Source organism: Indicator indicator, chromosome 23 (assembly GCF_027791375.1).
Source record: "Indicator indicator isolate 239-I01 chromosome 23, UM_Iind_1.1, whole genome shotgun sequence".
NCBI lineage: Eukaryota > Metazoa > Chordata > Aves > Piciformes > Indicatoridae > Indicator > Indicator indicator.
The window spans coordinates 15,640,602-15,654,131 of NC_072032.1; the positions used below are offsets into that span (position 1 = coordinate 15,640,602).

General features: G+C 36.9%; 1 protein-coding gene across 1 annotated transcript in view; it reads left to right on the forward strand.

Moving 5' to 3' along the window:
• Positions 1 to 13,530, forward strand: part of ADGRA3 (adhesion G protein-coupled receptor A3) — a 41,042-nt gene that overhangs the window by 13,893 nt on the left and 13,619 nt on the right. Inside the window, exons 4-10 of the mRNA XM_054391553.1 lie at positions 727 to 798; positions 1,674 to 1,745; positions 3,346 to 3,506; positions 4,302 to 4,515; positions 5,457 to 5,621; positions 11,157 to 11,358; positions 12,175 to 12,324. Of these exons, the coding sequence (XP_054247528.1) occupies positions 727 to 798; positions 1,674 to 1,745; positions 3,346 to 3,506; positions 4,302 to 4,515; positions 5,457 to 5,621; positions 11,157 to 11,358; positions 12,175 to 12,324 (1,036 nt within the window). The remainder of the gene's footprint in view (positions 1 to 726; positions 799 to 1,673; positions 1,746 to 3,345; positions 3,507 to 4,301; positions 4,516 to 5,456; positions 5,622 to 11,156; positions 11,359 to 12,174; positions 12,325 to 13,530) is intronic.

Below are 13,530 nucleotides of genomic sequence, written 5' to 3' on the forward strand. Positions count from 1 at the left end.
TAGTCTTCAAATTTTCAGAGTATCTAGGACAGCTTTTAACTTGTAGTGATTTTGCTGCCTCTCCATTCCCTCTTTAGTCAGCATACAGCTTTCCTTAAAGTTTTGTAGCATATAAGTTCATTTGTCACTGATCATATGACCTGGCTCACTTAAAAGAAAACTTTTTTGGTAATTGAAGACCCTAAAAACAAAGGTGAAGACCAATTCTGGACTATTGCTACTTGCAGTTTTTATTCTTTAACAGATTTTTGGCAATTTGATTTAAGACCTACATTGGGAAATATATAATATTTAAATATTTATGCAACTAAAAATATAGAAATAGTCTTATTTATGTACAGTAAATGTACTGGTATAGGTGTCTCTGGCACATCAGAAAATTAAGACTTGTAGTGCATGTGATGAATATACTGTACAAACACCCATGCTTATTTCATGGTGATGTAAGCCAAGCCTGTTCTAAGGGGATTTACTGGTAAGGATAGGCTCATTTGGCTGTATGTAGGCAAATCTTTATTATTTTAGAAATGGAATAAAGACTCTTATGTTCACATATGTACACCAAAACCCTAAACCTTTTGGGTTTTACTGAAGAAGACTAAATAGATGTATGATAGAGGTGTGTTACTCACTAATTTTAGTTGAAATACTTTTGTTTACAGACTGTCACTTGCAAATAAAACAGTTTATTCCAATTACTGCTTTTTTTCTTTTTCCTATTTGTAGAGATTTAACTAATAACAGAATAGGCTGCCTGAACGCAGATATATTTAGAGGACTTGTAAATCTTATTAGATTGTAAGTATAATTTGTTGTATATAATTTCACTTCTTAAGTTTTAGTCTCATATATGTTAACATTCTTAGTTCCAGTGGGAGTAGTTTGTTTTCAATGTCCACTTGAAAGCCTTGCAGTGTGGCTGCCATTGTGGTTTGTTACTCAGCAGCAAAAAAAAAAACACCCAAAAAAACACCAAAAAAAAAAAAACACCCCAAAAACAACCCCACTACAAAAAGCAAGAAGGGCATCAGGGGCAGCCAAAACCATACTGCTCAGTGGTCTGTCTGCTCTGCAACCATTTTCCAGTGTGTGTGGGTGGGGGAGTAGCAGACTGTATGAAATATCTTCCCTAGAATAATATTGCAGGGTTATAGAACCTGGTAATATCTGTGTTTTGCTGGCTTTGTTGCACATTCATTGAGTTAAGAAAATAACATGTAAGTTTATGCAGTTTTTTTTCCTTTGCCCTTCTTGTTAGCTTCTTACACAATATTTTCACTGATAGAGGGAAAGGGAATGTGTCATTCTTAAAATATTCTGCTGGATCAAACATGCTTCTTATAATTTGATAATGGCAACACATCAATTCACTGTGAACAAAGATAATTTTAAACTTCTTGAAATGTACATACTTAGTATGTGCTAGTTGTTGCTATAAATTGAAGTGTTTGCTTTCAGTCCTTGTTACCAATATTAAACTTCTTCTGCTAAAACATTTATTTGGAACAGTTTATTTTGGGATTTAAAATGAACTCTCAGACCTGATTACTATTCGTAGTCCTGTGAAGTTTCAGTGTCTTGTAGGTTTCAAAATAACGTTATCCTGAAGAGGGGATTTTTTTTTAATTTCAAATGCTTGACCGTGAGTTCAGATCGCATTTTTAATTTCTTAGGAATCTTTCTGGAAATCTGTTTTCTACACTTACACAGGGAACATTTGATCATCTTGGTTCACTAAAGTCTCTGTAAGTACTTACTGTGTCTAATCTTAATATGCATCATCATTTATATTCTTAACAAAACCCATTTTATCTGCACTTCTTGTACTACAGTTTGGTGTTTTTACTTTTAAATTAATTTTGTAACAGTGCTTTCTTTATCTGAATAAGTACATGGGAATGGTATGTACAGATATTGGTGTGTTTGTACAACTGCCTTCAAAAGCTGCTCGCTATTTTTCACGTAGTTCTGAGAGAACAAAGCTATATCAGCATCTGGGCTTCTGAAGGGTTTATTCTGTGTGCATCAGTTATGTCTTCATATTAAATAAATAACATTTTGCACCTTTTTAACAAAGGTAACAAATACTTTTAAGGAAGACCATAGTGCTTGTAGAACAATATAGTTTTAGTTAACACATAGCAATGACTGCATCTCAACCTCATTTATTTTTTTTTCCTCTCTTAATTTAATGAGAGTTGTAATTGTGTGTAAGGAAGAAAGTAAACGAAAAGAATTATCAGTGCTGGTGATTACCTTGCATTTTGCCCTGGTAGTCATGGCAGCTGGCTCCCTGTACTGGGACTTTCTCAAAAACTCTGACTTTTGTCTTTGATGCCAATTTAATTTCTCGTTTATAAAGGCAAATGTTTCTTTCCCTCCTCTGGCTTCCTTTAATTGTTCCTAAGTTGTTGTTCCTGGTATTTTAATTGTGTACATAAGGGTTGCTGTCCAAGAACATCACGGGTCTGACAAGAGAACCTGGATATCACTGTGGCTATTAAAAATGTGTGTGTCTGGAGGAATTCCTGTGAACAAGACCAAATGAAGTTTCACAGGAATGTTGATACAGTGTTTGAAGTGTTCTGCCTGTGACGTTGTGCTATCCACTAGACATTTGCAAACAGAAAGAAACATTGTTCCCACTGGAGGTAAAAGCCAGTGTAGACACAGTGATATGTTTTTGATTAATTTTTAACTGTTTCTAAACAGATAAAATATTTATGTTCTTTTTCATTTAGCTGACTACAACAGAGTCCTTGGGGGGGGGGGGGAGGAGTTACATCTTTCTAGTAGAAAGTATTAAATTGTACAGAGAAGACTATAAATCAAGGAAAGCCTGCTTTATATGATTTTCATATAGAACAGAATAATACTCATTGAAATTGTCTGAATACTGACTCTGAACAGAGAAGTAGGTGAGAGGCTATTTTTATATTTCTGTTGTTTTTACTGTTAAAGCATTTGATGGCTACAATGAAGCAATGAAATGTGTTCTTCAGTTATGGTGATATGTATTAAAGCAGTTCCTTGGTATTGCTCTCTTAAATGATGTGAACTTCCTCCATGAAAGAAATTACTAGAAATATTTTTTATGCATAAGTATTAGATGTTCCTCATTCATGGACAGGATTCCTTTTGTTGGGGAGGGTGTACTTTTATTCTCAGACCACAGCATGCAGAGGATCAGGAGGGTATCTTCCAATACACAGTCATAGGCAACTCCACTTTATCCTGGATTTTGTCTGCTTGTTGTCTGTTTGTGATGAGGAGAGGCACTGTGCAGAGCTTTCAGACCTTTGAGCATTGCATTTTATCACTCTGAATACCTATTTTGTGTTGCAGAGAATTTCAGACTGATTATCTTCTTTGTGACTGCAACATACTGTGGATGCATCAGTGGTTAAAAGAAAGAAATATAACTGTACGTGAAACTAAATGTGTGTATCCCAAGTCACTGCAGTCACAGACAGTGACTGGTGTCAAGCAGGAGCTTCTAACCTGTGGTAAGCACTCCTGACAACTGGATTTGTAACATATTCCATAATCTGTTGGTATTAGCAAACAGACGTTTCTTGCTTTGTTGTACTTCCCTGAAATTCAGCACTTACATGATTGTGGTGTGGTGAGTTGACCCTGGCTGGGCGTCAGGTGGCCACCAAGTTATTCTGTCACTCTCATTTCTCAACTGGACAGGGAAGAGAAAACACAACAAAAAGCTTCTGGGTCACAGTGAGGGCAGAGGGATCACTCACCACTTATGGTCACAAGTAAAAGAGGTTCAGTTTGAGGAAATTAGTTTGTTGCCAGTCAAAGAGCAGGATAATGAGAAATATAAACAAATCGTTAAAAAATACCTTCCCCCCACACACCTCTCCCTTCTTCCCAGGCTTAACTTTGCCCCCAGTTTTCTGTACCTCTTCCTCACTCCAGCATCACAGAGAGATGGGGAATGAGGGTTGCAGTCAGTTCATCACATGTTTCTTCCAATCCTTTCCTCCTCTGAATAATAAATCTTATGTATTTGTGATTTTGAAACCTTACTAGTGAAATATTCTTAAGAAATAAAATGCATAAACATTTTCATCCCAGTTTGTATTTTTCATAGCATTAAATATCCACATTTTGGTAATATGATGAAAATTTATATTTTTCAATAAAAATGTGTATAAATTTTGCAAGATGGTGCTTACAAAGAGTTGTATCAATAGTTGATACTCAGTGTATTTTTAGCCTCTTTTGCAAAGTATATATAAAACAGGTTGTTGTTATTAATTGTTTTTTTCTCTCTTGTGTTCTAGAACCTCCACTTGAGTTGCCATCGTTCTACATGACTCCGTCTCACCGGCAAGTTGTTTTTGAAGGAGATAGTCTCCCCTTCCAATGTATGGCTTCGTATATTGATCAAGACATGCAAGTCCTGTGGTATCAGGATGGAAAGATAGTGGAAACTAATGAGTCACAGGGTATTTTTGTTGAAAAAAACATGATCCATAACTGCTCACTGATTGCAAGGTGAATCCATAAAGACAAAATGTATTTCCTATTCCTTATTTTCTGCTCTGATTTAGTGACTTTTTCCACAACCACCAGTGAGGCCCGTTCATATCCTTGCTGATTGACTCTACATAGACACAAGCATCCCAAGTAGGGAAGTAATCTGTATCTTCACATATCTATTAAATTACCTGGGTCTGGTCACTGTTGCTAACTACAAAACTTGAGGAGGGGAGGTCTAGGGATTCAATCAGTCAGACTTACCTGCTTAACACAGAGTTAGCTAGAGCAGGTTGCCCAGAACTGTTGTAGTTGTGTTTTAGTTATCTCCAAGGATTACTCAATGCAGTTCATGTAAAATGTTTGTAGTAGGATATTTGTTCTCTTGGAACATTAAAATTATGAAAACAAGGCATTTAAGTTAACTGCTTGTTAATTCTTTCCTCTGCCTTTGGAGCACACGACAGTTGGTGATATTGAAGTTCTCCAGCAGAGTTCTATAAGTGTAATTTATTCTGCCTGCAGCAGAGTTTTTATTCATTCAGGATCTGCAGCATGGTTATATATCCTGTAATTGTATTAGTAAATTAGGGCTTCTAACTTTATCACAACTTGTGCATTTGGAAAGTTATTTTAGTTTTGCCATGCTGGAACAACTGAAAATTTTGTGTTGAAAAGCAGTGGTAACACTTGGGGAATTTGGATTTCTCATCTGTTCTTTCTGAAGTTAAAGAATTTTTTCCCATGGCTGTTCTTTTCCTTTCCTGCCTTGGCAAAACTGAGAGCTAGAATAGTAAATTATTTCTCTGTTAAATAGAGATCATTGATAGCTCTGGATTTGTAAGATCACTTGTATGTAATTCTTTCGTTGCCTTTCTGTACTTTGTTCTTTTGGTAAAAGCTTCCATAAATTTTATTGCATGACTGTTGGATTTTATTTGTGTATTTTATCTTCCCAGTGCACTGACAATCTCAAACATTCAGGCTGGCTCTACAGGAAACTGGGGTTGCCATGTGCAAACAAGACGTGGGAATAACACAAGGACAGTAGACATTGTGGTGTTAGAAAGTTCTGCGCAGTACTGCCCTCCAGAGAGGGTTGTGAACAATAAAGGAGATTTCAGGTTGGTAACCTCCATTGTTTTGGTTTTTATTGTTTGTTTTTGTTGGGGTTTGTTTTGTTGTTTTTTTTAAATCCAGATAAAATTCCATTTGATTTTTTTACCTAAGGTATTATGCTTTAAAGGCACTTATGTGGGTGTTTGTAGATGCTGCATAACAGATTTTTAACTGTTCTACATTAGTATGTGTTGACAGAAGTGCACACTACAGTACCATGCAATGTTAAACTTCAAGCCTGTTAGCTTACTTACCATCTCTACCAAAGATGTCAGTTATGGTGTTTGGAATATGTAACTGAAATTATTAGAATGCAGTACAATGTTATGGATGACCTCTGAGTTAGCTGGACCACATGTTGACGGAAGTTTTTGCACAGATTATCATTCTGTTTTTAAAACCCTCCTACTCTCATGTGACAAAAATCACTGGAAAAGAAACACGTAACATAGGGTTTGGGGTTTTTTGCCTGTGTGAGTGTTAGAATAAATAATATGAATGATGCTTCCTTCTAATGGTTGTTGGGGCTGTAGTGGTAGCTGTAATATTCCATTGTGTTGGGTATTGCAGAGTATCTTATCTTTTGTTCTTACCTCTTCCTCCTGCTTTCCCTTTTCTGATCTTTCTGCTGCTGGTCACTCTAACAACATGTTACTCCTGGAGGTGCCAGCTGTAACAGATAGCTTCTGTATAGATTCTCTGTATGTAAGGTAATTCCCTTTAAAACTACTCTATGTTGTACCTCCCTGTAGTAGCTCCTACTGAGAATTAGTGTTTGTCATAGCATATGTTTTCACTGCTGTTTGCAGAGTTTCTTCATGTTTTAATAACTGCTTTTACCCACTCATTTATTTTCTGTTCTCTTAAGCTGCTTGGCTATGCTGATATTCTGCTTGATCTTTTGTTTACATTTACAAACTTCTTCTCCTTTCCCTGTGTCAGGTAGAGTTCTTTATACCATTGTTGTCTTTCTGTACAGATAGTGTAAGACCATTTTTGTTATTATTTTAAGAAGTGAAAAGTTAAAGTATGTTGCTGGGAAGAGAAGACAAGCTTTCAGATGCAGAAGGCCTTCTGCAGTTTGTATCAAAAATTCAGATTGAATCATAGCTGAGACTATTTGCTATGAGCTCATCTTTATATTCATCTGGAGGAGGCTAAGGGGAGACCTCATCATGGTCTGCAACTACATGAAGGGAGGTTGGAGCAAGGAGGGGGGGCAGCCTCTTCTCCTTGGTGTCAAGTGACAGGACTAGAGGAAATGGTTTCAAGCTGTACCAGTAGAGGTTTAGGCTGGGTATTAGTAAATACTTCTTCACTGAAAGGGTTCTCAAACACTGGAATGGTCTGCCCAGGGCAACGGTGGTGTCACTGTCCCTGGCGATGTTCAAGTGGTGTGTGGACTCTAGTGCTTAGGGACATGGTTTAGTGTTGACCCTTCAGTGCTGGGTTGAGGGTTGGGCTGGATGATCTTTGAGGTCTCTTCCAACTGGGTGTGTTCTGTGAAGCACAGCTAATAGGAACTATTAGCAAGGGATATAGATGTTTAGGTCACTTGCTGCACAAAGGCAATTTGGAACTACTGAAAAGCTTTGCTTTCACATTGTAAGGAATTATTTATATAAAGAAGGCTTGTACATGTCCTGTTTTTTACCACTGTGGTGGTTTCAACTGCAGGAATGAGCAGTACATTAGAAAATAAGAACTTCCTGCCTAAGATAAAAGGTGAAGCAAGTCAAACAGATGCATGCTGTATTCATCAAAGAACACATCTATTTAAATCACTTATGCATTTTTTTAATGATACAAGTGTGAATCGTTCTTCTTTGATTTGCCATTAGAGGTGAAAACAGATGGTAAAGGCTTATTTCAAAGTGTTTTCCATTAAATTAACCTGTGCTGTTCAGTGACTGTTCAGTGTAATAGGATTTATCCCCTCTGGAATTCAGCAGAAAGAAATAAGATTTCAGGAAATGTTCAGCTTATCAAAAAGTTCACTGTGTCTGGGTTTACTATAACAGACTTCCATTTGTAGTTTAGGTGGAGTAATAATAAAGAGTAATTTTTCACCTTTGAGACCATATGGAAATAAGGCTTTGACTAGTGAGAAAATGGTTCTGAGCAGATGGCTGTAAATGATCCTAGGTGAATTTGAGTTTATAGTTTTTAGTTGGAACTGGTTAGTCATTTTAGTTCGGAAGCTGTTTCAAAACTGGCATCTAGATTTTTATCCCTTCAGAGATCGGATAGCAAAGTGTAGTGAGAGTGGATGTCTGTCTTCAGTGTCTTTGGCTCAGTAATAGTAGTCTAGCATGAGTTAATAAAGATGAGGCAAAAAGTGGCATTATCATGCAATCTATCTTTTTTAAAACTTACATATTCCTTTAAGTCTTATTCAGATAATATCCCTGATGAAATGGAAAATACAGTTTGCATTTTAAAAGGTAACCTAACGCTTCTGCTTCAGTAAATCCTTTAACTGTTTAGAAGAATTTTATGCTGGTAATGATTAAATTCTTTCTTAAATATAAGAATTATCCTTTTGAAAACTGGTACTCCTTGGGTGTAATTAATCTTAAAACTGTAATTGTCGTGCTGACCTTTGAGAATTACTAAGATATAATAAGAAAAAATATTAAACTACCTGTAATCTAATGAAATTATTATATAAAAACTCATTGCAGCCGAAGGTTATTGTTGGTTTAAAGAAATGAATGCTTTCAAAACAGGATTTTTATGCATGAAGGAAAGGATTTTTTTTTATAATCTCATGGTCTGTATTTTCTTTTCTGAAATGAAATTACAGTACTTAAATGTAAACGAACCATCTTTTCCTCCACAGCTGTCTACTCTTATGTATATGTGATAAATTTTGAGTACCTAATTATAAACAGTGAAATAAGAGTGTTAATAGAGTCCAAATTTCTGCTAGCAGTTGGGAAAACTATGAAAGAGTCAAGCTTAGGCTGACAAGAAATTAAAAATGCAGCTAAACTTGTGTAGCCTTTGTTTGCATGATGAGAATTTCATGTCATTAGTCACCTTTTGGGCCTCCTGGAGGGATGTCCTCTCTGGTGTCATGGAAAGTGGAGAGTGCCTCGTGAGCTCATCTCATACAGGTATTGGGAGGAAACAGTTCCTGGCTGAGAATGGTCTGAGTTAACATTCACTTAGCAAAACCAAGGAATAAGGGAAGTGTAGTTACAGCTGGAATCAGTTCCTGTATGTCACTTACCACTGGGCTGCAAAGAAACTTGTACTTGCTCAAGGGCTGTTGTGAATGGGAGAGGAATGAGTCACTGATACCCATGAAATGCTTCTTTTAGTGGTGCTGCACATTTGTGTTGGCTTTGTGTATGTGAAATGATGGCAGAAAGCTGTCAGTTGTACATTGCCTGCCTTTTATGTCTGGTTTAGTGGAAAGCTTCCTAAATCATTAGCTGCATAGTATATTAATGAAACATTTCTGCAGATCTCTAAATGTGTTACAAAGGTAGTACAGACTGAGTGTCTGGCATTGCTGGTATTCTTTTGCGTAGATTATGGTAGAAGATACTAAAATGTTATGTAGGAAGATGAGTGAAAACTAAACGCATTAGGAATAAAGGGACAGTAACAAAAGGGAAAGCAGTGGATAAAAAAACAGGGGAAGTGAACAGGGAGGCAAGGCAAATAATCTTGTGACAATCTAATATCCTTTCAAGTAGTGTTAAACACTGAAACTCTCACTGTTCTTTCCATTTGACAGCTACAGACGTTCCAGAACATCTATATAGCTTAGAAATTATACCTGCTTAAAATATATAGTAATTAAAGGTCTCCTGAAAAACTTGGTTTTCCCTTGAGCCCTAGTGTTTTGCTCTGCCTTTTCTGTTTCTAGTTTGTTAGTGCTAGGTGTGAATAGTGAGGGAAAGAATGGCACATGCTGTATTTCAGTGAAAATATTTGTCTTGGAGGGTGTGTTGTACAACAGCTGTCAGGACTGCAGAACTTAGATTATCCTGTAAGGTGGTGCATTTAGTCAAAATTGAGCCAACCACATTTTAACTTAAAATGCTTTGGAAAAAATCAACTTTTGGAAAACTCTCTGTAAAGACAGAGACAGATATCCCTTTCAAAAGGGCATCTTTCATGTGGAAACTTAAAATAAATTCTGTGTTGATGGAATTGGTTTGGAAATGACATTTTGGCACTCTGGTGTCAGTGTTTCTGGAAACCTGACTGCATTCTGGAAGCTGAGGTTTGGGTGTATTATGCAAGGTATTTGTGGGCCTGCATGTCTTCTAACAGCTGTGCCAGCTGATTTATTAGTTGTCCTCATCTGCTTGTTTTCTTTTTGGCTTCATTGCAGAAGGCTTCTTATGTACCCATCAGCAGTGGGAGCGCAGAAGTAGCTCATCTCTGTACTCTGATTGGACTTTAATTTGCCCATACTGAAATTTCCAAGACTTAGATGAGTTTACATGTGCAGTATCCCCTTATCCCTTCCTCCCTACCCAGCAGATACATAGCTTGCTCTGCCCATGATCAGAACTGGCCTGACATGATCTGAAGTGATGCCTTTGTTAGCTTGCTAGAGTGAGTGTAATGTTGCACTAAGGTCATACTGGGACTGCAGCAATTCACAAAAGCTGTTGTCATTTCTAGAAGCAGGGGCAGGCAGAGTAGTTGACATTCCTTGTCCCTGTCCTCTCTTCTCAGCATTGCAGCTTAATGCAGGCCGTGGTTTCCTTCTATTCTTTGTTGCATTGAATCAGTTCCTATCTCGTGAATGACCAGAGTGTGCTAAAGGTGTATTGCAATTTATTTTTCTCTGTGTATTTATTCTTTATTTGATTTTTATCTGTATATACATGTTTATATAGACAAAATATGCAGTAAAGTTAGGAGAAAGTTGAGGGAATATTAGAAGTTTTCTTAAGAAATGCTTGCTTCCATGTATCTCAAGTACAAGGAATTTTTTTCTACTTTGTAAAATTATGAACACTTTCTTTTTCCCATTATTTTATGTTTGCTATTGCTTTTGGTTGCAAAATTGGTCAAACTGTTACTACTGCTACTGTTTCTTAGTTACTGTAGTCTTGTGTTCATATCTGCAGTTTAGCTTTGATATGAATGCAGTGATTTTAATGTTAGGTTGATGCATGTGAACAGGACAAATAGAAAGCTGGCAGGGCTTTCTGCTATGCCTTTAAATGCTTTTATAGTGATAATGGGATTTTGGTTTTTCATAAAGTAAGCAAGATTTTTATTAAAAAATTGTAAACTGATTTTAGTGATTTTTATAAGCACCTTATTCTCCCCACCTGCAACCTCATGAAAAAAAAGAGAGCATGCTAGCTTTAGAACTCATTTTGTTAATAGTACACAAATATGAACAGCTTGAAAATACTGAAGGGAAGCCAAGGTGGCCCTTTAAATAGTTTAGAGATGCTTAGTTTTGAGTGTCTCTTTATTTCATGTTGTAGTGCTTAATCCTTTTATTTACTTGTCATGTAAATTTGTCTAATTTTTTTTTTTTTTTGCTTTTGACTCCCCAGGTGGCCTAGAACATTGGCAGGCATCACAGCATACCTGCTGTGTACCCGTTATTCTGCTGGCAGTGGGATATATCCTGGCAACTCACAAGATGAGAGAAGAGCCTGGCGCAGATGTGACAGGGGAGGGTACTGGGCGGAAGAGGATTACTCCAGGTGCCAATATGCAAATGATGTGACTCGAGTTCTTTATATGTTCAATCAGGTAATCTGTGCATTTCTGTAAAAGCAAATTCTTTAATGAAAAGAAAAACTCAAAAGTCTGTTTCTACTTGCAAGTTTGTGTGGAGAGGTTGGTTTATTTTGATCTTTAAGTGCTCTCCATACTGAAAGGGCAAGGAAAGTTGTTTTCTTTTGGCGCACTTGCTTAAAGCATAAGAGAATGGTACTTACTATGATTGTTTTTTGTCAACTGGATGCTCTGTCCTGCCCATGTGCAGGCTGAAGGCAGGCTGAAGCTGGAATGGAAAACATCTAGTCTCATTATGAGAGTGGGCAGTTAGATTCTGCTCTGCCTCTGTTGCTATAACATAGACTCAGTGTGGCTGATGAAAGTTAAATGGTGAAAGTAGTGAGAATTAACTAGGCTTCTCTAATCTGGTAATACTCCCCAAGATACAAAGAGTATTCCACATTTTAAATGTAGCTATTACACATTCTTTTTTCCACTCCAGCCTTCTTATGAGGCTTATTTAGGTAATGCACTGTTTCCCAAACTGTTCTGTAGTGATGTACCCAACCTTGTGCATATAGACAGTGTATTTTCTTGGTGTGACACTTCTTTCCCATCTAGGAAAACAGGACCAACACCCTGGTGCCTGGCTGCATGTAAAAATGCAGCTTCTCTGGCTTGTAGAAAATGTTTTTGCTAACACATAAGGTGGTCATAAACCACTATGATCCATGTGGGGATTGCTATCCTCTTTGGGAAAAATGCTTTCTTTGTTAATTGCTGAAGTATTGCATCTCTCCAGTACTTAATCTTTCTTCCTCAGAATGCTTGTGTTTCTTCTCTGTGTAGATGCCTCTCAACCTTACTAATGCAGTGGCAACGGCAAGACAGCTCTTGGCTTACACTGTTGAAGCAGCAAACTTTTCTGATAAGATGGATGTTATTTTCGTGGCTGAAATGATAGAGAAATTTGGAAGATTTGCCGAAAAATATAAAGAGGTAACTGGATAATTTGCCATGACTTGAAATATAATCAAAGTGTTTGTCCTTAAGTACTCTGAGCAGTGAAACCTTCTCAACATTAGATGCAGCACTGAGTTAGTGGATTATCAGATTCTATTCCGTGTTTTTGTTTGTTTAGTAGGTCCCTGAAGTTGCTGACCCATGGTCACAGACTTTGCATTCGCGCTGAGATGATCCAGCATTCACTGGACCTGTAATGTGAGTAACACCTCTGGTCAGCACTGGAGCAGGGAGATAGGTACAGTAAGTCTTTTTTTATTTAATATGGAGTGGGTCACGCAGGTTTTCATTGGTACGTTCTTATCTAAAAAGACAAATAATGAAAGCCTCAGAGATCCTCTCAATAATGAATAAAACAAGACTTACCTTCTCCCCTCCTACCATGTTAGGCTGTCTTTATTCAATATTGAGCTGTATCTCTAAGGTTTTCAGTATTCCTATATCTTGCAGGATATAAGATAAGACATTAAAATAAAATCTTAGAGAACGCTCATTGCTGGGGAGAAAAATGTAAGTAGTCGAATAGTCCCACCAGTGGTTAGGAACTCTCTGTTTCACTGCTGAACAGAGGTTATATTGATCTCACTGTACAGTGCATGTTGGGTAGTTGGAGACCACAATGCCTCAATTTTAAACTTGCGCAAAAAAAAAATTGAAAGAAAAAAAGAAGCCAAATTTCCCCATCTACCCTCAGCAAACCATAAGTGCTGGTTGTAAATTCTTTGCAGAACTCCTTGGAGAATTTTCAGGCTAAATCCTTTTTACAACCATAGCTTGGATTTTTTTGTGTGTGTATTTTGGAAATACACAAGCAGTCCATTAAATGAGTGGTTTCACAGCCAGTTGAAGACAGAAACATGTTTTAGATTGCTGCATAATTTGTTACATTTTAAGGATATTATTTTCTCAGCTGTGATTTGTTGTCTATAGAGTGACACAATCTGGCCTTACTTTGCTATGTTTGAAGGTAATAGATGATATGTAAAAAATCTAAGTTAAATACATAGATAGTTTTGGTCTTAGTGTATCTTTTTATCTTAAGTCTTTGATAATGAAGCTAATCTTTGATTTGCCAATATATTCAAGGAACATGTCTGCAGTTGCATTTAATAATTTCTAGTTAATAAGATTTTGTTATTTCTTATTAGGGTATTACTCTATAAACTTTTTCTTGACACTGTA